Raw genomic sequence first — 23,035 nt, forward strand, 5'->3', positions numbered from 1 at the left:
ATAATTATAAATAAAAAAAAAACAAGTGGCTGGCTAAAATGGAAAGATTGACATGATCAATTGCACAAAAGATAACTGGATTTGTATACTGTGTGAGTTCAGTATTTTAAAGCAAATGGAATTGCTGATGAGAAGTGAGTGCCAATTTTGCTGTGTGCAAAAGGCATACAGTTTACTAAACTTAATTGCTCCAACCAAAACAACTGAAATGAGCTTTGCTGATATCATGAATGTAATGCAGGATCATTTAGAACCAAACCAATTGCTGATTGCAGAACTCTTTAGGCTTTATAAGATGATTCAAAAGGAAAGGGAGCCCATTTCAGCGTATGTGGCTGATTTGACGAGATTAAGCATTGTCAGTTTAATCACGAGCTTAATGATGAACTGAGATTATTCAGCTTGTGAAATCTAAAGAAAGCATTCAAAAATGGCTCCTAACTGAAGGACAACTTACATTTAAAAGAGCAGTTGAAATACTGTACCTATTTCAACAGAAACAGCAGACAAGAAAGCAATTGAGTTACAGTCAGGAATGAAAGTAAGCATGAACAAAATTGCAAAATCGAAGCAGAAGCCTGCCTGGCCAAATGAATTGTGTTACAGTTGTGGTAGGGCCTCATACACCAGAGTAACGCAGATTTAATGGCGAAACTTGCAGAGAATGCAATAAATTGGGACACACACAAACAGCATATCAGGCAGACAAAAATGAACTGCACAAGGAAGAGCTAAAGATAAAAAGTCAAGTTGCAGTTTCAGAAAAAGGAATAATCTGAAAGGTGTTGATGAAAAATCTGATAATGATGAGAGTGATTTACTGTACAATGTAAAAACTAACAATAGGCAAGCAACACACACAAAAAGCTGCAAGAACTCAGCAGGCCAGGCAGGATCTATAGAAAAGAGTAAACAGTTGACGTTTTGGGCCAAGACCCTACATCACGACTGGAAAGAAAGATAAGAAGTTAGGGTAAGAAGGTGGGGGAGGAGAGGAAGAAGTACAAGGTGGTAAGTGATAGGTGAAACTCGGAGAGAGAGAGAGGGGTGATATAAAGAGCTGGGAAGTTGATTGGTGAAAGAGATACAGGGCTCGTGGAGGAGGAGAGGATAGAAGACCATGGAAGGAAAAAAGGAAAGGAGGAGCACCAGAAGGAGGTGATGGGCAAGTAAAGAGATAAGGTAAGAGAGACAGAAATGGGGAATGGTAAGGGGGGGGGAGAGAGAGAAGGAAGGAAGGGGGGGAGAGAGAGAGAGAGAGATAGAGATAGAGATAGAGATAGAGATAGAGATAGAGATAGAGATAGAGATAGAGATAGAGATAGAGATAGAGATAGAGATAGAGATAGAGATAGAGATAGAGATAGAGATAGAGATAGAGATAGAGATAGAGATAGAGATAGAGATAGAGATAGAGATAGAGATAGAGATAGAGATAGAGATAGAGATAGAGATAGAGATAGAGATAGAGATAGAGATAGAGAAAATATGAATGAGAATGAAAATGAATGAATTACTGAAAGTTCAAAAAATTGATGCTCATGCCATCAGGTTGGAGGCTACCCAGACAGAATATTAGGTGTTGTTCCTCCAACCTGAGTTTGGCCGCATCACAGCAATAGAGGAGGCCATGCACTGACATATTGGAATGGAAATGGGAAGTAAAATTGAATTGGGTGGCTACTGGGAGATCTTGTTTTCTCGGGTGGATGGAGTGTAGGTGCTCAGCGAAGCAGTCTCCCAATCTACGTTGGATCTCACCGATATATAGGAGGCCACACCATGAGCACTGGATGCAGCAGATAACCCCAACAGACTCTCAGGTGAAGTGTCGCCTCACCAGGAAGGATTTTTGGGATCCTGAATGGTAGTGAAGGAGGTGGTGTACAGGCAGTGTGGCACTTGTTCCACTTGCAAGGATAAGTTCCAGGAGGGAGGTGTGTGGGGAGGAACAAGTGGACAAAGAAGCAATCCCTGCAGAAAGCAGGAAGTGCGGTGGGGGCGGGGGTAGGTGTGCTTGGTGGTGGGATCCCGTTGGAGATGGCAGAAGTTATGTTGAATTATGTGCTAGACGCAGAGGCTACTGGGGTGGTAGGTGAGGACAAAAGGAACCCTATCTCTGGTGTGGCGGCAGGAGGAAGGGGTGAGGACAGACTTGTGCAAAATGGAAGATATGCGGGTGAGGGCAGCTTTGATAGTTGAGGAAGGGAAGCTCCTTGCGTTGATGAAGGAGGGCATCTCATTAGCTCTGGGATGAAAAGCTTCATCCTGAGAGCAGATGTAACTGGCAGAGGAACTAAGAGAAGGAGATGGCATTTTTACAACTGACAGAGTGGAAAGTGGAATAGTACAGGTAGCTGTGATAATCAGTGTGTTTTAAGGAAGGGGAAGGAAGTGTTGGAAATGAACCATGAAAATTTGAGGCCAAGGCGGTAGTCGTCGAGCTCAGTATGGGTGCAGGAAGCAGCACCAATGCAGTTGCTGATGTAGCGTAGGAAGAGCTGGGGAGCGGGACTGGTGTAGGCTTCGAACATGGACTGTTCCATGTAGCCGACAAAAAGTTAGGCATAGCTGGGACTATGGCTACACCTTTAGTTTGAAGGAAGTGGGAGGAGCCGAAGAAATTATTGAGAGTGAGGACCAGTTCCGCCATTTTTTGAAAGGGCAGAAGGGGCACTTGTCCCAATGGCAAGAATAAATACCAGCAGGAACATCAGTGGGGACGGACAAGTGGACAAGGCAGCACGTAGATCTTCGTGTAAAGTTGGGGGTGGGTGGGAGGTTTCTGTAGGGCAGATGTGGCAGTTGATTTTTTTGTAGGCAGAGCGAGTCTGTTGGGGTTATCTACTGTATCCGGTGCTCCCGGTGTGACCTCCTGTACATCAGTGAAACCCGACGTAGATTGGGAGACTGTTCTGCCGAGCACTTACGCTCCACCAGAAAAAGCGGGATCTCCCGGTGACCACCCATTTCAATTTTACTTCCCCTTCCGACATGCCAGCCCATAGCCTCCTCCGTTCTTGTGATTAGGCCATACTCAGGTTGGAGGAGCAACTCCTCGAACTTCCGGTAATTGCCCCCTCCCCAACCCCAGTGCTCCTGCTCCCTCCTTCCCTTCTTCCATGGTCTTCTATCCACTCCCAGCAGATTCCCCCTCCTCCAGCCTTTTAGTTCTTGCACCAAACAACTTCCCAGCCTTTATTTCACCCCTCCCTCTCTCCCAGTTTCACCTATCCCCTACCACGTAGCACTTCTTCCTCCTCTCGCCCCACCTTCTTACTCTGACTTCTCATTTTTCCTTCCAGGCCTTCTGATGAAGGTTCTCAGCCTGAAACGTCGACTGTTTACTCTTTTCCATAGATGCTGCCTGGCCTGCTGAGTTCCTCCAGCACTTTGTGTGTGTTGCTTTGGATTTCCAGCATCTGCAATTTTCTTTTGTTTGCAACAGACAAGCAATATGGCTTATACCAGAACTGAACAGCAAATTAATTAAAAAGGAATTGGATATTGGCTTGGCTGTCTCTCCTCACTCCAAAAAATGAGTTGGAATTGCATTTCAAAGATACTGATACAAAGATATCCAACTAAGAACTTATACTTGAAAAAAGATAAGTCCTGTGGGAATGACATTCGTGACAGTGAAATACAACCAATATGCCCCACTGGGCTTGTTTGTGATGAAAACAGGAGGGCTAGCATTATGGCGGCATGATTCGCACAAACAACTACAATCTGATTGCAGATCCATCTACCATATGCATGCCACATCCCCTGTGAAAGAGTCAACTGAAAGTAACTAAAGAAAGGTGCCACAGCAGTGTTCAGAGATGGTATTGGAAAACTCAAACCTATCTAAAGTAAAATTGCGTTAAATGAAAATGCCTCACCCAAGTTTTACAAAGCCCGTCCAATTCCTTACACCACCCATGATAAAGTAGCCAGTGAGCAAGATGGCAAGAAGGGTGAAGGAATTCTCTCCAAGTTTGAATGGGCAACACCAGTGGTCCCAATAGCCAAAAAGAATGGGTCTGTCAGGATCTGTGGTGATTTTAAGGTCACCATCAACCCAGTACTGAAAGTTGATCAATACCCTCCGTCCAGGATAGAGGATATCTTTGCAAACCTTTCTGGAGGGAAACACTCCAGCAAAGTAGACTTAGCTGAGGTCAACCTACAGACGGAGATGGAAGAAGAGTCCAAAGTGTTTCTCACCATCAATACTCACTAAGAGCTATAATAGGCTTATTTTTGGAGTAGCAACTGCACCCTCACTCTGGCAGAAAGCTATGGGCCCATTGCTGAAAGGCTGTCCAGGCACTCTGCATTATCTGATGACATCACTGCCCACCGGTAAGGATGACAAGCAACACCTCCAAAACCTCAAGGCAGTGTTAAAGAGATTTTAAGATTATGGGCTCGGAGCAACAAGTGTGAATTCTTTAAACCAAGCATCATTTACTCTGGTCATACCATCGACACACAAGGTTTACACAAGTGTGCTGAGAAAATGCAAGCAAGGGTAGAAGCAGTGTGAGGCGGCTTTTGAAAAGGTAAAGGAAACAGTGAAGTCAGACACTGTACTCACACATTATGAACCACATCATCAAGTGTAGCCTGCTATGCACTGTTCAAGATGCCAACATGTCCAGAAGAAAGGTGCCTAGAGCTGTCAGAACCACTTCCTGCAGTCCCAGAGTTGATCCCTACAACCACCACAGAGGAGCCCCCGGAACTAGAGATTGTTTCATAGCCACAAGTCTCAACTGCCAAGCAGAGTAACCCCACCAACCCCCCCTGCCCCCCACCACATCAAGAAAGATGTTATCCCACAAGAGTAAGAAATCCTTCAGAGCAATTAAATCTTTAGGCCTGAATGGGACAATTTAATATTTACTATGCCGTGGATGCTTTTATAGTAGTTGTATAATGTAGTATACTGTTTGTATAGTTGAGATGCATTCTTTGTTGAGTTGGAGTTAACAGTTAAGCAGGGAGGTGTGTTTTGTATTTATCAGTAATATTTGAGTAATACAGGTGTCCCCCGCTTTTCAAAACCTCACTGTTACAAAAGACCGACATTAGTTCTCTGTTTTTTGCTAACAGGAGGTGTTTTCACTGATACAAACAAAGGCAGCGTGCGATAAAAAGCAGTGTGCGCCCCGAGCAGCCACTCCTCCCCCGGATTCAGAACGGCATTCCAGCCGGCACTGCTTAAACATGTGTCTGTGAGCAGCTGTTACAAGATGAGTTCTACGTTATCGGAAAAGCCTAAAGTGTAAGGGTGTTACACTTAGTGTAAAACTAGACATAATTAAGCGTTTCGATCATGGTGAACGAAGCAAGGACAAAGTAAGTTTGGCTTGTGGAAGTTGACAAAGATAATGTTGAAGAGGTTTTGGCATCCCATGACCAAGAACTGATAGATGAAGAGCTGATGCAATTGGAAGAGGGAAGGATAACAATCGAAACCAAACGCAGTAGCCAACGGACCAAAAGCGAGGTCGTCCAGGAACAAAACGTGAAGCAACTGCATGAGATTTTCGCTGCAATGATAAAGTACGACTTTAATTTTGAAAGGGTACATCGGTTTAGGGCATATTTGCAGGATGGTTTGAGTCCTTACAATGAACTGTATGATCGAAAAATGCGCGAGGCTAAGCAGTCAAGCAAGCATTCCACATCAGCCGCAGCAGATGACGAACCTTGACCTTCGATATCGAGACAGGCAGAGATAGAAGACGACGACCTGCCTGCCCTGATGGAAATAGACGACAGCTCAGTGTCCCACCACCCCAAGCCCCGGGCCGCGGACAGATACTGATTCGTGGAGAATGCAGTGGTAGCCGGGAAGCACCCGGCACATCTTTAAGAAAAAAAGCTGAAATAAACAAGCTAAGTAATTAGGTGCCGCCCAGCACGTAAATGTCGGCCCAGATCAGAGGCGATTGCCGATTGCGTCGCCTCTGATCTGGGCCGACATTTATGTGCTGGGTGGCACCTAATTAATTAGCTTGTTTATTTTGGCTTTTTCTTAAAGATGTGCTGGATGCGTCCCGGCTACCGCTGTACCCCTGCATGCTTCGCGGATCAGTATTGGTTCACTGCCCGGAGAGTAGGGGCCACTGCACCACCCCAACCTCCGACGATTCAGTCTAACACACCACCATCAGTGTGCTCAGCGCTGTCTTCCCGATTCCCATAAGTGATACTACACTGTACATACATTATTCCTACTTTATATAGGCTGTGTATTTTTATGCGTTATTTGGTATGATTTGGCAGCTTCATAGCTTAAAGGTTACTGGAGAGAGTGTTTTTGCCCAGAGTGCTTGCGTGAGATTTTCACTACAGAGAACAGTGCAGGCAATGATTGTAAAGAAGTATTTCTACTTTATATAGGCTGTGTATTTATCATATCATTCCTGCTGTTATTATATGTTACTGTTATTTAAGGTTTTATGTGTTATTTGGCATGATTTGGTAGGTTATCTTTGGGTCTGCGAACGCCCACAAATTTTTCCCATATAAATAAATGGTAATTGCTTCTTCACTTTACGACCTTCCGGCTTACGGACCGTTTCATAGGAACGCTCTACCTTCAGATGGTGGGGGAATCCTGTATTGTAAACATATTGTTTGATTAAACATTCTTCGTTTGATTAAGTAATTAATTTTATCGAATTACAGGTTCGTGAATGCGTACGTGTCTTGCTAGAAGAAAAACGAAGGATGTATATGAGTTATCTCCAGGCTCATTGTTTTCATTTCAATTAGATTTTACATTTTGGAGTTACAAAACAAAAAAAATTATGTTAAAGTTTACTAAATGAGAGGAGCTAGCTTGAAGCAGAAGTTAAACTCAAAATGAAGAAACTATATATTAGCAGTGGTAATATTAGTTATCCAAGCAGTTTCTTTATTACAAACAATTCATTTTCAGGAATGTAATGGTTATTGGCAATTCTGACACTTATTGTACACTCCTAATTGCCCTAAATGTTTGTGGTGAGTCACAATCTTGAACTGTTACATTCTTTCTGATAAAGGCACTCACAAGACATTGTCATTTCGGGTTCTAGAAGTTGGACTGATAAAGGATTGTATCTTTAACTCATAATGGCAGGGAATCTGCATGTAGTGATATTTCCTCACACGTACTAACTTTGTCTGTCTTGGTGATGGAGGTTATGGATTTGGAAGCAACTACTGGAATGGGACACGCGGGCAGCTGTAGATGGCACACAGTGTAACCGTGCTGCATTTGTGGTGGTGGGAATGAATATTTAGGGTGCTGGTAGGGGACGGATGCCAATCAAGCAGTGCAACTTGCCCTGGATGTTTTCATCATTTTGAGTGCTGTTGGAGGAAACAAACAAAACGCACCAAGGAACCAGAACAAAGAACAGTATCTGGTCACCTCAACAATTGGGCTTTTGATTAAGTTCCTTTGAGTAGCACACATAAACATTACGACAAGTGAAAAGATTTTTAAGAGTAAGTTATATAAATGATGAAAGAGATCCACTGCAGTGTGTTGGAACTGTAGAATGTTGTGTAATTGTGCTTTGCTTTTTTAAAAATAACCATGATTTTTGAAGAACAGTATGTTATTTATGGCTACATTATTATTAAATAAATATATTATTAAACACCACCATGTTTGGCCATTTAGCAAACACCCCACCCATACCATGTAATGAAGGAGTCAAACAATACCACCATTCATAGGAAGGGTAAAAGATCAGACTTGGGACTCTTCATACTGCTTGGTTACGTAGCAGGTGAAGGTGGGTTGTGAGGAGTGCAGTAGGCAGAGCCTGACTATCCAGCCTAACTCCAAGAGGGCCTGAGGACACATGTTTTGGCTTTTTCATCTTGTATCTGATCATCAGTACGAACGGCAAGAAAAATCAACAAGTAGGATTAAAAACAACAGGTAAGCATTTAATTAAACCACTTAACTTAAAGATCAAGTGATTTGTTAACAAGATAAAAACAATCTAAGAAGTTGATTAAACGCATAATAAACAAAATTAACCAGGGACAGCACTACAACTAGTTTCCCTGAACAGTAGCTTGTGAGAATAAGAGAATAAGGAGTAAACTTTGGATCACTAGCTGAACTAAGCACTGGTTAGGAAATTTCATGCAAGGTCAAAAGAGAGGTACCTGGCACTTAAAATTAGCCTGTGACCAGTGTCCTCTTCAATTAAAAAGCCAGGACAGTACACATATTACATATATGTGTTCACAATGTATATTTTGTTGGTGATAGAGTAGGCAGGGGTATTGGAACAATTCAAATAAAAGTGTTCAAAGGAAGAGATTATTGAAGCTGTAGAACAGAGAGTTGGCAAGAGTAAAATATATTTAGGAAAATAGGAAATTAATATCGCCAAATGGAAAACAAGATCAGAGGGAAAAAAATAAAGTTAGAAGTTAGAAGTTACTGCACTTGAATTTCCAAAACATTTGTTTAAAATTTGGATATAGATAGATAGAAACACTAGGGTTAATCTTAATGCTACTATAAAGATACAACTATATAACGTCCAAACCTGGGAATGAAATGAGAAAGATTTAAGGCTGTTGCCAGCAACTGAAAACAGAAAGGTTGACATTTAATGGCCAAATGCATGAAGTCCCAGACTACGCATATGTTCACAAACAAGGAAACCTGGGACTTACTAACAGGTTCACAGAGTATGGTATCAGAGTGTAATCATGCAGCGGTACACCCAGGAGACCTCACTGAATGGGGATTAAAGGATATCAGATTAAGGGGCAACAGGAAGGAAGTTCCTTTGCATAATCGCCACTTTGGAATAATATGTTAATTATTTACAAATTATTTAGATGTTGTTATTTCAATTTCTTTTTACTGCATCTTTACTACGATCCTCCCAAGTTTCAACTTTCCTTTCCTTGCTCCCAATTGGTATACAGGTGTCTCCCGCTTTTTGAACGTTGGCTTTACCACACCTCGTTGTTACGAAAGACCTACATTAGTTACCTGTTTTCGTTAACAGAAGGTGTTTTCACTGTTACGAAAAAAGGCAGCGCGTGCCCCGAGCAGCCAAGCTCCTCCCCTGGAACTGCATTCTAGCCGGCATTGCTTAAACACGTGCCTGTGAGCATCTGTGCTTTATCTCAATTTACTTTGAGCATCCATTAGCAAGATGAGTTCTAAGGTATCGGAAAAGCCTAAAAGAGCTCGTAAGGGTGTTACACTTAGCGTAAAAGTAGACATAATTAAGCGTTTCAATCGTGGTGAATGAAGTAAGGACAGATTGAGTTTGGCTTGTGGAAGTTGACGAAGATGATATTGAAGAGGTTTTGGCATCCCATGACCAAGAACTGATAGCTGAAGAGCTGATGCAATTGGAAGAGGAAAGGACAACAATCGAAACCGAATGCAGTAGCGAACAGACCGAAAGTGAAGTCGTCCAGGAACTGAACGTGAAGCAACTGCGTGAGATTTTCGCTGCAATTAACAACGCTGCAATGATTGCAGAAAAGTACGACTTTAATCTTGAAAGTATATGTAGGTTTAGGGCATGTTTGCAGGATGGTTTGAGTGCTTACAAAGAACTGTATGATAGAAAAATGCGCGAGGTTAAGCAGTCAAGCATACTGCCGTTTTTCAAGCCTTCCACATCAGCCACAGCAGATGATGAACCTCAACCTTCAACATCGAGGCAGGCAGACATACAAGAAGATGACCTGCCTGCCCTGATGGAAACAGATGACGATGAGATGACAAACCAGTGTCCCACCACCCCAACCTCCGACGACTCAGCCTAACACACCATCATCAGTGTGCTCTGTCTTCCGGATTCTGGTAAGTGAAATTACACTGTACATACATTATTTCTACTTTACATAGGCTGCGTATTTTATGTGTTATTTGGTATGATTTGGCAGCTTCATAGCTTAAAGGTTACTGAAGAGAGTGTTTCTGCCGAGAGCGCTTGCGTGAGATTTTTGCTACGGTGGACAGTGCAGCAATGATTGCAGAAGAGAATTTCTACTTTATATAGGCTGTGTATTAATCATATCATTCCTGCTTTTACTATATGTTACTGTTATTTTAGGTTTTATGTGTTACGCAATGATTTGGTAGGTTATTTTTTGGGTCTGCGAATGCTCACAAATTTTTCCCATATAAATAAATGGTATTGCTTCTTTGCTTTACGACATTCCAGCTTACGAACCATTTCATATGAACGCTCTACCTTTGGATGGCGGGGGAAACCTGTACTCTCCAGCATCTTTTTAAAATGCACCCAGGATGAACTTTATGGCCAAAATTAAATCTATTGCTGTTAAAGAAAAACTGTACCTGGATTTCATTGGGCAGCATCTCAAATATCTTCTCAACACTTCGGCATAATATGCCCCAGGTGTGCTGTACTTGGTTGGGCATCTTCATGGCTTCATTTATCCCTTGCAGAATGGAAGTGCAAAGTTCTGGACTTCTGTGCCTGTTTTCTGTTGTGAAGTATTGGACTGCCAGGACTTCAACAAATGTCTGAAGTTTATCCTCTGGCACATGTTTCATCCAAGAAGCAAGAGATGTAAAGAGGTATTTTCTCATTCCCAGCTATAGGAGGAGGAAAGAGCACACATTTTTAAAAATGCAACTTAAATAATGTTGTTACAATAATACTTGCATTGCTTATATTGTAATTCTCTTTTGGAATTCCTCACAGGGATAGCAGTGATATACAGAACAATGTTCCACAAAATATATTTGATTCCACTTGTAGTAATCTGTATATTGTGTATAATTATTAGCCTCCTGATGAGTTTAAGCACCACCCAAATTGTAGGTTTGCTTTGACTATTTAATGTGTCATTGGTAAGACCAATTAAAAGTGTATGAACATTGTGGCTCAGCGGTTTCTGCTCCCATAGCGTTTCTCTCTACATTCCAAATAAATACCTTCATATTTATTTTTTGTATATTTTAGATTATGAGGACACGCAGTCCTCTTTTATTGTCATTTAGTAATGCATGCATTAAGAAATGATACATTATTTCCTCCGGTGTGATATCACAAAACACAGGACAGACCAAGACTGAAAAAACTGACAAAACCACATAATTATAACATATAGTTACAACAATGCAACAATACCATAACTTGATGAAGAAGTCCATGAGCACAGTAATTTCCAACATAATTTCAGAAATTCAATAGTGACAGAAAAGTACTACAGAGAGGAAATAAGCACCCTGGGAATTACATGCAAAACCATCCATGCATCCAGCTGAAATTGGCAATAACGCCCCAGAAATGTGAGGGCATGATTCACTACCACAGACAGGATGCAAACAAACCACGGCCCTTAAAATGGATCTGGAGTTTTTTTGCTTGAGCTACAGAGTGACAAACATATGTGGACCTGAAGTCCACACCATACAGCAACATCTACACTTTTTTCTACACTTCAAATACTTTTAAAATAAAATTAAGATGACTCTTGTTTTATGACATCAAGATTTAATTGCTGGTGGGTTCATAGAGTGGTCCAAAGAATGAATAGGATTGGTAGTAAAGACCATGTCCACTCAGGCTGCAAGCAGAAACTGTGAAAGCCTGGTCTGATGGTACCAGGCTCCAATCAAAAGGGCTTCAGACAGTGGCCCAGACTTAGATTTTTAAAAAGTTCATAGGGATGCTTTTGAGGACAAAGCAGGAAATTGGAGGTCAAGTTAGGTTTTAGGGACAGTGATCTGGGCAAGTTAGAGTTCAGATTAGAGTTTAAAGACGAGGATGTGGAGGAGTTAAAGAGATTAGAGCTCTGCTTTTTGCTCGAAGTCCAGAAACACAGACTGGTGACAAAGGACATTTGTAGTCCAGGCCTCTGCTCTGCATTCAAAGTCCAGCAACATGGATGGGTGACAACAGATATCCGCAGTTCAGGCCTCCGATCCGCAGCTGAAGTCACTCTGTGCTCAAAGGCCACGAGGACCTGTCACTCAGTATGCCTGGGGCTTAGAGTCCCGTCATCAGCTAGTCCAGGGGTGATATTGAAGAACATACGACAATCAGAAGTCTGGAAAACGAAGCCTAAAGGCCTGTGCCTACAGACTGGCTCTGAAGTTGGATGACTGTCTGTGTGTGTGGGATGGAGGAAAGGGCTTGTTTTGCTGCCGTTGTTTTGTTGCTTATGGTCTGCCGAGCACTGTGGGCACATGAGGAATGTGTTGTGCTGGAATGTGAAGCAACACTTGTGAGCTGCCCCAAGCACATCCCTAGGTTATAAACACCAATGACACATTTCATTGTATGTTTCGGTGTACATATGACAAATAAATCTGAATTTGGAGTCTTCTTCTGTTCCTTACACTTTGTTTGATATGCAACACAGATGTACAGGCATGATAAGCAAGAAATGATGTGCTTTCATGGCAAATAGTGTCCAAGCTGGGGGGCGGGGGGGGCGGGGGGGGGGGAGCGGGGAGCATGTGGTGGCATGACTATTCACACGAGTTTTCAGTCTGAAGGTTCTGGCACTTCTGTACCCATCCAAGTACTTTGTTAAAATGTGATTAGGATTTTAGCCTCCATCATCTTTACAGCCAGTGTGTTCCAGGCTGGATTCCACTTTTGGTCAAAAAGGTTTTCCTCAACTTCCCTATAATACAATCAATTAATGCAAATCCATGCCCTGTCTATTCCTTGATAGTTGTACAGTATATACTTCCAACATCTTTATGACCACTGTTTTCTTTGCTTATGCTTTAAGGGTAAATAAATTGAAATAAATAAAGTTGCAGATTTATTAGAGGAAAATAAAGAGGCTAACAATAATCTATACCCACATGAAGGCCATACACTAATGGCGGTGCTATCCACGTTTCTAAAAACATTGCAGCACTTTGGGATGTCTGAGCCTGGGTCACCACAATTTCAATGCAATATTGCTGGACATCTTCACCTGCAGTCAGGGAGAAAAAGTTGTATCAGGCTGGAGGACTCCAATAGGACCACTATGTGGCGCTGTTTGCTGTAAGATCAATGTGGAAAATAAAGCATCCAATCCAAATTTCCAAATTTGCTTCCTCACATAATTTCAGATGCCAATTACTCATTATTTTTTTGCCAACTTAACAGTGCATGGAATATACATTGTAAAATACATGGGAACTACCTTACAGAAACCCTGTGTTATAGAACTGTGGCATCTGAAATGACATAACCTAATCATAGACGGGGAGGGGTATGTTGAGGATTTGCATAGTAATTTTATGCCATAATGCAACTATAAAGAAGGGCAGCTTCAACTCACCCCTATACCCATTACAAGAGATTCTGCTTTTTACAACAGGGTCATCATCTGAACATGTGCTACAGCTGGAACTTCCAAGGCATTGGGAAGTTCCACTACCCCCAAACTGCTCATCTGGCAAGCATTGTATCAAAGCCAACAGGCAGATGATCACATCTAATACAGAAACTAACCTTGGATGACCTCAGACTGCTGGACATCTTATTGCTTCAGCAGATTTGTTTTCAGAACATAACCAATAACCTCAGTCATTGATCAGTTCAGTCTAAATTCCATTAAAAAGCAGAGCATATTTTCATTTTTTATATAAAATTTGAAGGAATATTCAAATTTAAAATCTATTACTTTATAAATAAGCATCTAAAATAAATAAATACATGACCAAAAGTACTAATGTTTTAAAACTGCTCACTAAATTCACCACTTGATAGGTGACCACCCAATTAGAAACGTTCTTTGAAGCATTTTGAAAATTAATGCAGAAATTAAACATTTCAACATCATATGAAACTCTTTCTAATATCTTCATCATAACCCTCCATCACCAACATGACAACTCCTTCAAATTTCTCACTGCTTTCAGTATTAGTAGTCATCCAGAAGGCATCTCTCCACTGCACAGCGTTAAAACAGTTGAAAGGGAGAGCTTCATTGTTTTAACATTTTAAAAGCGCAGGAAGGAAAAAATATATTATATTACAAAAGAACAAATATTTCCAACATCTTAAAATCAATCTTGCTCTTTTATAGCTTACCGAAATTCAATCTCTTAAGTGGAGTCAGAATTGAAGCCCAATTCACAGGTGGATATTGATAACTGTTCCCACATCCAGCAATAGGTGCCAACAAAACCTTCACTACCTGGGGAGGAATTGACTCGGGACCTGAAAATGACAGAACTAGATATGAGAAAAGTTTGTTTCGGTAGTGTGTAATGATGTGTATTATGAATGTTTCAAGTTTAATTTTGTACAGCAGATCATGGATTGGTATCTGGTACACGATACCATTACTAAATAAATAGCAAAAGAAATCTAATAATGGATCAATGCAAGTTAGTCACATTTTCACGGGAATAAAGTGTGTATCATTCTGCTATCACTTTCAACCTACACTATGAATGTAACACATCAACGACTAAGTGCACTGAAGGGGCCTTGGATAATGTGTTTGAACTATTTTACACATTTATTTCAAAGCAGTGGGTGAATTTCAGAGGTTCAATCACTATTATATTATGTGACAACTGCATTCTGCAACAACTTAGTTACTCAACAATCATTCCCAAATATCCAAATTAAAGCATCTTAAGCTAATCATTCAATTTGTATTCAGTCCCAGATGATGTACAGTATCCATTCAGGGGCAGATACCAGTGACTCTTTCTTGTTGAAACCTATATATAGGTCTCCATCCAGATGATTAGACTCTTGAAAACATCTGATTTACAGGGCTCGTTCATTATCTCAGGAAAGCCTAAGGGAACAATTTGATTTATCCAAATTAATCTTGCCACCTCAGAAGTACCATAAAAGACTCTGCATGCACAGTATGTCTTGGAAAAATTCTACTGACCTACAGAAAAGACTTGTTTACAACACTGAGTTAGGGTTTTTTTTTAAACTACGCTTTTGGATTTGTATTTTTTGCCGGCCAAAGCCATTGTTGTGGACTGGGAATGTTGGCACCATCCTCAGTGTCAATGTATGACAGTGATCAAAAGGCGCGTTAATAACAATGCCATTTGGTTCTGTCATATCCACAGCCAGTACTAACTTCTCATAACATTCTCATCTCAAGATCAGCATCCCAGCTGTGCTGGTGAATGGAGCTGTTCAAAGAAGTCGGCAAGCTGCCCAATAACCCATATCAGATGTGCAGCTGTGGGTCTCTCCATGGGAGTGAAATGAGTATAATAACTGGCGTATCCTACAGATACTTGTGGCTTTATTTAGCACGATAAACAGATGTGGGAGCATCTTGTACCATGATCAACCCCCAGGCTTTCGATCACTAAGAGCAAAACAATACCTTTTTTTTGTAGGTAACAGACTATGCAAGTGTAAGGCCTCAGCCTATAGACATTCCAATTGGGAGATTTCTCTGTTGGGTTAGAGCATCAAGGTGAATCACAAAAAGTGGATTCATCTAAAGTTCAAAGCAAACTTTATTATCAAAGTTCATATATGTCGCAATATACAACCCTGAGATTCGTTTCCTGCGGGCATAGTCAGCAAATCAGTAGAATAATAACTATAACAGGATCAATGTAAGATCAACCAGAGTGCAGAAGACAACAAATTGTGCAAATGCAAATATAAATAAATAGCAAGGACATGAGATAATGAGATAAAGAGTCCTTAAAGTGAGATCACTGGTGTGGGGTAACTGTTCTTGAACCTAGTAGTGTGAGTCCTGAGGCTCTTGTACCTTCTGCCTGATGGCAGCAGCCAGAAAAAGAACACGGCCTGGGTTATGGGAATCTCTGATGATAGGTGATGATCCACTATCATTTGTCCAATGAAAGAACTACTGTAGCACACAACAATATCTTCATTTCAGGATTTTAGATCCCATAATTCTACCTGGAAAGTTATACCAGGCATCATTTAAGATGATTGGTCTTGCACCTCCACCAATGCAGGACTCCTGCAAAATTGAAGTGGAGTATGAAGCTTCATTACTCCAACCATTCACAGTTATGCTCTGCGTGGATAAATACTTCCTAATATAAGTTTTCAACTTAGGCTGCCCCAAATGTTACCCTTTGCCCTGTTGATTTGAAATTAATGCTTAATGGTTATGCATCCTACTTTAATTAATAGGCAAGCCTGATAAAACTCTCCCTCAACTGTCTTTTTTAAAGCTAACCTCTATTCACAGCCTTATTCCCCAAAGCTGTAGGTGGTTCTTCTCTGAAACACAACCACAGCTTGAATGCTTCTTTTTGTTTTATTTTGGAAAAGTTTCATTTAATTGTTGTATTATTGCAATTATGAAAAATACAGCATATTTCTAGCTTCAGCACAGGGGACCCCTCGGTTAATGGTAGGGGTTCATGGCATAAAGAAGATTGGGAACACCTGCTTTAGCAGAATCTCCACTATTATTACTGTACCGTTTTTACAAGGAACTTTCACATTCAATTAATCTGATGAATGCATGTATTAATAACTACTAATAGCATAAATAGATTTAGAGTCAGTAAATTATGAATGCAATTTCTTGCAGTCTAAAAATCTGTCAGTTTTTCATGAGTTCATAAATTGCCAAAGAACTATATCCTGACGATAACGCTGCCGAAGTAAATCTACCCAAAAGGTCAACTCATCACTTCCCTCAGCAGATTGAAGATCTTTAATGTCATTTCCATAACACAAGAGAAAAAGAGAACAAAATAATTGTTGCTCTGGATCTAATGTGGCATAAAAAAAACACAGCAAGATAAAGAACGTAATAATAAAAAAACATAATATAAATACTTAAGATAGTGTGTATGCATATGTGTACGTATACACACACACACACACACACACACACACACACACACACACACACACACACACACACAGATTGTATGTCCAAGCTGCCTGATGTTTTTCCTTTTAACAGCCATTATTTTTCCAGACTAAAATAATCTCAACTGCCAACGTTTTGGCCCCAAGAATCTAAAAGATAAAGCTACATAAGATAATAATGAACAATTGAATCTTCTTGAGAAGACACCTCATTTGCTTTTGATCCTACAGCGCATATATTATGAATGTTTTAATCACACTTTAAATGTTCCATTACACAATGTAGGTAATGATCAATTAAAAGCCAAATGGATAAAATAGAATTGACCTTACTAGTGCTAAAAACTTTTCTTGTGTTCTAGATTTGTTTGTATTGGGGTTTTTGATAGAGAAATTGAGCATGATCCATTTACATTCATACTCTATATTGGCTTGAACATTCCCTTAAAACAAAGCTGCTCATGTCCTATATAAGGAACTATATTATAGCGATATATCCAAGATGGTCCTTAACTGTGCAGCAGTGCAAGTTTCAGACAGATTCATACTAGAGTGCCATTTTGAACATTGTGAAACCAACTGTTAACATTAATGCTTCCACTGGGGAAAACCTCAGCTCAGTGATTGTAGTCACAATCCTCATGTAAAATAATGAATGTAACTCAGTAAGAGTTCTAGCAATGATCTTTAGAAATCATCAGAATCAGAATCAGGTTTATTATCACCGGCATGTGACGTGAAATTTGTTAACTTAGCAGCAGCAGTTCAATGCAATCTAGCAGAGAAAAAAAAAGTAATAATAATAAACAAGTAAATCAATTACATATATTGAATAGATTTTTAAAAAAAATGCAAAAACAGAAATACTGTACATTAAAAAAAGTGAGGTAGTGTCAAAGGGTTCAATGTCCATTTAGGAATCGGATGGCAGAGGGGAAGAAACAGTTCTTGAATCACTGAGTGTGTGCCTTCAGGCTTCTGTACCTCCTCCCTGATGGTAACAGTGAGAAAAGGGCATGTCCTGGGTGCTGGAGGTCCTTAATAATGGACGCTGCCTTTCTGAGACACTGCTCCCTAAAGATGTCCTGGGTACTTTGAGATTTTTTTTTACTTCAGATGCTGTAGAAACTCAGCCCAAAACTCAGTGCTACTCCTTCCCATAAATAACCAAGAAAAATACTATTAAGCAAACTTCATAAAAGAAAAATAATGCTGATGGGAAATGAATATTTTCCATGAAATACCTTTTTTTCCTGCTTCAATAATATAATCAGTTGCATTTCTGAGGACACTCTTCTCTGGCAAATACCGAAAATCTGGAGGAACTATAAAAGCAATTGATATTATTAGATAATGAGCCTCCACAGACAAAGACCCCTGATGGCCCTGGTCAACATGTCATTTACAGGCTGCAAATCGTGTGAAATGCCACTCAGGCTAAGTGAGTTATACATAGTGCTTGCTAACCGACCAACAAAGCAATTAAAGAAAAAAAATAAAGTGACTGAGATGTGCATCAAAACTGTTGGGCAGAACACAGCACTTTCACAGAGCTGACAGACTGTCTTCTTTTTTAAACACAGTTGTAAGTAGATGACAGATAGATGGTTAAAAAATACATCGGTAACATCTCAAAGTTGATGTTAGCTGACAAGCAAAACCCTGCTGTCATATTCATTTTGCTGGATTGCTTTCCAAACACTGTCAGAATGTATGACTCCATCTCCTGGCAACCGGCTAAGTAGTCTCAGCATCCTGGTAGCTTAATCATTTGAAAAATGTGGCGTCTATGGACGCACAGCGTGTATGTTGTACTGCAAGTCACAGTCAAAGAGAGGCTAAGTGGGTGGGGGTTGGGGGGGTAGAGTGGGGGAAGATGTGATCATTTTCACTCTTAAAAACTCAATCAAATAGAAGTATTTTAAACGATTTTAGAAATTGTTAAAGCTTTCTTTACAAAAGGAGCATAGCTGTCAAATAGCCATTAGAACTCATGTCAGAACTTAGTGCGATGATATTCTTTGCCATTAGTCAGCAAAGAGCTCCAAATGAAAGGAAACAATCAAAATTTCTGCTATTGCTGATGCCATGTCAGATTGGTTTACAAAGTAGGGACTGGCAAAGCTGGATGTTGTTATATATTCTTGCCTCAAAGCTATCCTAACTTCTGACAAGGTAAAAGCAGCCTCCCACATATATCTAACAATGGCACGCTGATGTTACTCCAGTGATTTGAGTTTGACTCTGACCTTGGTTGTCCTCTATGTGGAGTTTGTCTATTCCCCTTGTAACTGTGCGCATGTTCCAGCTTCCTCCCAAATCCCAAATGTTGTGCTGGTAGAGGGAAAAGTGGAGAGTCTGTCATCGTGCCTGATGCCGGCCCCCTAGGCCTGAGACGACGGAGTAGTAGTAGTGTGCAGGTAGGTTAACTGGCCACTGTAGTTTGCCCTTGTGATTGGCAGATGGTAGAAGAAACCAGGATGTGGGGGCAGGGTGAGTGTGAGGTTCCTGATCATATAAGAGAGGCAGCTATAGGGAAATAAATAGGGGTTCTGGGAGTGACAGCATTGCTCAGAGAGATAGAATAAACTTTTTTGCCAAATGGCCTCTTCTCATTTGCAAGATGCTACCAAAATGTCAGTATATTCTCCTTTAACATATTTTGTATTACCTTAGAGTTTCTATTCTGATGATGTTTAAGAAACAAAAGTTCACAACACAGATCAAAAATTGCTGCCTTGTCAGTATTTCAAAAATCACAGGAAAATTACTAACCTGACGTCCGACTTTGACAAGATGACATATTGGTCAAATGAAGATGACCTAAAACATAGGCAGCATTGGATTGCAGTCCAATTACTCCAGAAAAACTAATAATCTATGGTAAGACAGAATATTAACAGATAAGTAAAATAGCACACAAAATATGTCATCATTGAATTAAGTATAATACATTTCAGTAGAATTTCAAAAAGTTTTTCTTCATACTGTGCATAAAAATATACTCTTTAAATTCCTTGTCCTCTTCAATTTCCTGTTCTAGTATCTCAAAATGTGGACAACTTAAAAAACAAAAAAAAACTGAGAAAAATGTGCTTGAATTAGTACCCGGCTGGCCTCAAGAATAATCATAGAAAAGGCATTCTAGCTTTCAGCTATAAAGCACGAAATAATGTAAGAGGCAATTCATCCACAATCGAGACAGCCCTGGTCCAGTTGCCACACAAAGGCACTTAACAATAAACTCCACTGTCACGTAGCATAAGGAAATGACTCAAGTCAGTGTCATAGGTGTCTAATGAATGAATGCTGATCAGAAAAGGACCCAAAATTCAACAACTTCACTAGTTTATAACAAACATAAGGCCCATGAATGTATTATTAGATTAATTTTGGTTAAATTGTTGAATTATCAATATTCAAATTGATTTCTCTCCAGTTTTGGTGCTTTAAGTTATTCTTACATCAACATATGGAATTAATTGATTGAATATCAAATCTGAAGCAGAATTGGTAGAGGTTGTAGGGTGTTGCTTGCATTTCAGAAACCAGGAGAATGGCTTTTCCTGGCTACTACTAGGCAAGTTAAGACAGAGCTGCCTGCTGAACGAGGATCCCTTTGGCAACAAGCCACTGTCAGAGCCAAGGGAACAAAGCAGGTGGAAGGGAGAGAGACTTTAAAAGCATATGGTGGCAGTGATCAGAAGGCTTGGACAAAGAGGTGAAAGGTGGTGGTGGGGGTCACTGAGCAGGCATGAAACCACTCAGCAAGATTTAGCTGGTACATGGCAAGGTGATCACCTTTAAGCCTCAGCAGCTCTATCCTTTCTTTAACAAAGAGGTTCAGGAAAGAACTGTCCAGGATTGAACTAAAAATGCCTATTTACATTAAAATATTAAATTAAAGGCATCCGTTAGTCTTGCGAGACCATGGATCTGCACCTGGAAAGTCTTCACTCTCCAGGGCGCAGGTCTGGGCAAGGCTGTATGGAAGACCAGCAGTTGCCCATGCTGCAAGTCTCCCCTCTCCACAACACCAATGTTGTCCAAGGGAAGGGCATTAGGACTCATACAGCTTGGCACCAGTGTCGTCGCAGAGCAATGCGTGATTAAGTGCCTTGCTCATGGAGGCAACACGTTGCCTCGGCTGGGACTCAAACTCATGACTTTCAGGTCACTAGTCCAATGCCTTAACCACTTGGCCACATGCCCACAAATATACAAGGATTCCACAAGCCTCCTGCAAGAAAGTTGGTTCCTTGCCTCCAGAGAAACTAGAAGTGAATTGGCGTCCAATTTAAAATTTTTATATATTTCACAAGATTTAAATCCACTAGTACTTGGAGATTAAAATTTCTAATATTTTCCCACATTTTAAAACTGCTACTTTATTTTTTTCTTGGTTAAATTAACTGTATGTCCAAGGGCCACACCCAAATACAGGCATTATAATGACTTTGGGAATTATTAAGAATGCTGCAATGACAAGGTGAGATAAATTATGAAATATAATTTAATATAATCAGGATAAAAATTGTTAATCCAATAAAACAAAGAACACTGGAAATATGGAAAATCCCTGTAGTAGTGAGTTCTTCACTTAAGAATAAATAGAAATATAAAATATATATTAATACATACAAAGTGTTGGAGGAATACAGCAGGTCAGGCAGCATCTATAGAGGAAAATAAACAGTCGATGTTTTGGACCAACAGCCTTCATCAGGACTTTACCTCCTTAGATGTTTGCCTGACCTGCTGAGTTCCCACAGCAGTTTATACGTCTTAATCCAGTCTCTTTTGTGTCTCAAATATAGAAATATACAGAATTGTTCAATATAGCCTTCTCCCTCAATGTCGCAAAAACAAAGGAGCTGGTTGTGGATTACAGGGGGAGCGGAGACGGGCTAACCCCTATTGACATCAATGGATCTGGGATTGAGAGGGTAAACAGCTTCAAGCTCCTTGGCATCCACATCACCAAGGACCTCACGTGGACTGCACACACCAGCTGTGTGGCGAAAAAGGTACAACATCGCCTCTGTCACCTCAGACGGTTGAGGAAGTTTGGCATAGGCCCTCAAATTCTAATAACTTTCTACAGGGGCACAACTGAGAGCAGCCTGACTGGCTGCATCAATGCCTGGTATGGGAACTGTACCTCCCTTGATTACAGGACTCTGCAGAGAGTGGTACGGACAGTCCAGCACATCTGTAGTTGTGAACTTCCCACTATTCAGGACACTTACAAGGACAGATGTGTAAAAAGGGCCCGTAGGATCATTGGGGACCCAAGCCATCCCAACCACAATCTATTCCAGCTACTACCATCCGGGAAGTGGTACCGCAGCATAAAAGGACAGCTTCTTCCACCAGGCCATCAGACTGATGAACTCATGCTGACTTGAGTGTACTCTATATTACATTGACTGTTCTATTTATTATAAATTACTATGATTGCACATTTCGATGGCGACGTAAAAATTTTTACTCACGTATGTGAAGGATGTAAAAAATAAAGTCAATTCAATTCAAATCAAATTCACACAAGTGTCTAACATAAGCACTTGGAAATGATGCCAAAAGAATCAAAATGGCAGGAGGAAAAAAAAGAGAAAATTGGCAGGGGAACTTGGGCAAAACAATGTAGAAGTTGCAAAATGTAGAGGAACATGAGGACCTGCCAGCAAGTCAATATAGGTATGTTCTTCACAGTGACAGAGCAGAACAGGATGGAAAAAAATACAGCGCCTTAAGAACTCTGAAGGGTTTCCAATCCGAAACATTAACTTGCATATGCAGCCTGAACTGCTGAATATTTCCAGCAGTTTCTAGTTTGTTTTAGATTCTCAGCCTCTGCATTTTCTTCTAGTTGTCAGATGACTGGAGTTTGTTTAAAATACTTTTTTTTAAAAAGAGCTATTGATGTTCATGGCAATAACTAATCGGCTCACCTAATGTACAGTGGATGATGTGGGGAAAGGGAGTCTAAAGCCATATGGCATTCTGATTTAATGATTGTTCATTGCCCTCACGCTCCTACTGCTGATTGTTTCAATGAGTGTTATTAAATTTTTATATTAGCAAACTTCGTAAACATTACCTGTGTCACTGCTTTGATAACTTCATTCATCTTTGATTGAAAGTGGGATGACTGGATCACATCTGACTTCAGCTGCGTGTGGAAGAGTCAAAACAGATTAGGCAGCAATAGATTA

The 23,035-nt window shown here is 40.5% G+C and overlaps 1 protein-coding gene across 6 annotated transcripts in view; it reads right to left on the reverse strand.

Annotated features, from left to right (window-relative positions):
• focad (focadhesin) overlaps nucleotides 1-23,035 on the reverse strand; it is a 255,026-nt gene that overhangs the window by 12,889 nt on the left and 219,102 nt on the right. For all 6 annotated transcript variants that reach the window (XM_063069010.1, XM_063069012.1, XM_063069008.1 and 3 more), the window contains 6 exons: nucleotides 22,921-22,992; nucleotides 19,593-19,695; nucleotides 18,062-18,142; nucleotides 14,055-14,183; nucleotides 12,833-12,948; nucleotides 10,343-10,603 (listed from right to left, as the gene is read on the reverse strand). In XM_063069010.1, coding sequence (XP_062925080.1) covers nucleotides 10,343-10,603; nucleotides 12,833-12,948; nucleotides 14,055-14,183; nucleotides 18,062-18,142; nucleotides 19,593-19,695; nucleotides 22,921-22,992 — 762 coding nt within the window. The remainder of the gene's footprint in view (nucleotides 1-10,342; nucleotides 10,604-12,832; nucleotides 12,949-14,054; nucleotides 14,184-18,061; nucleotides 18,143-19,592; nucleotides 19,696-22,920; nucleotides 22,993-23,035) is intronic.

This window comes from Mobula hypostoma, chromosome 16, assembly GCF_963921235.1.
Source record: "Mobula hypostoma chromosome 16, sMobHyp1.1, whole genome shotgun sequence".
NCBI lineage: Eukaryota > Metazoa > Chordata > Chondrichthyes > Myliobatiformes > Myliobatidae > Mobula > Mobula hypostoma.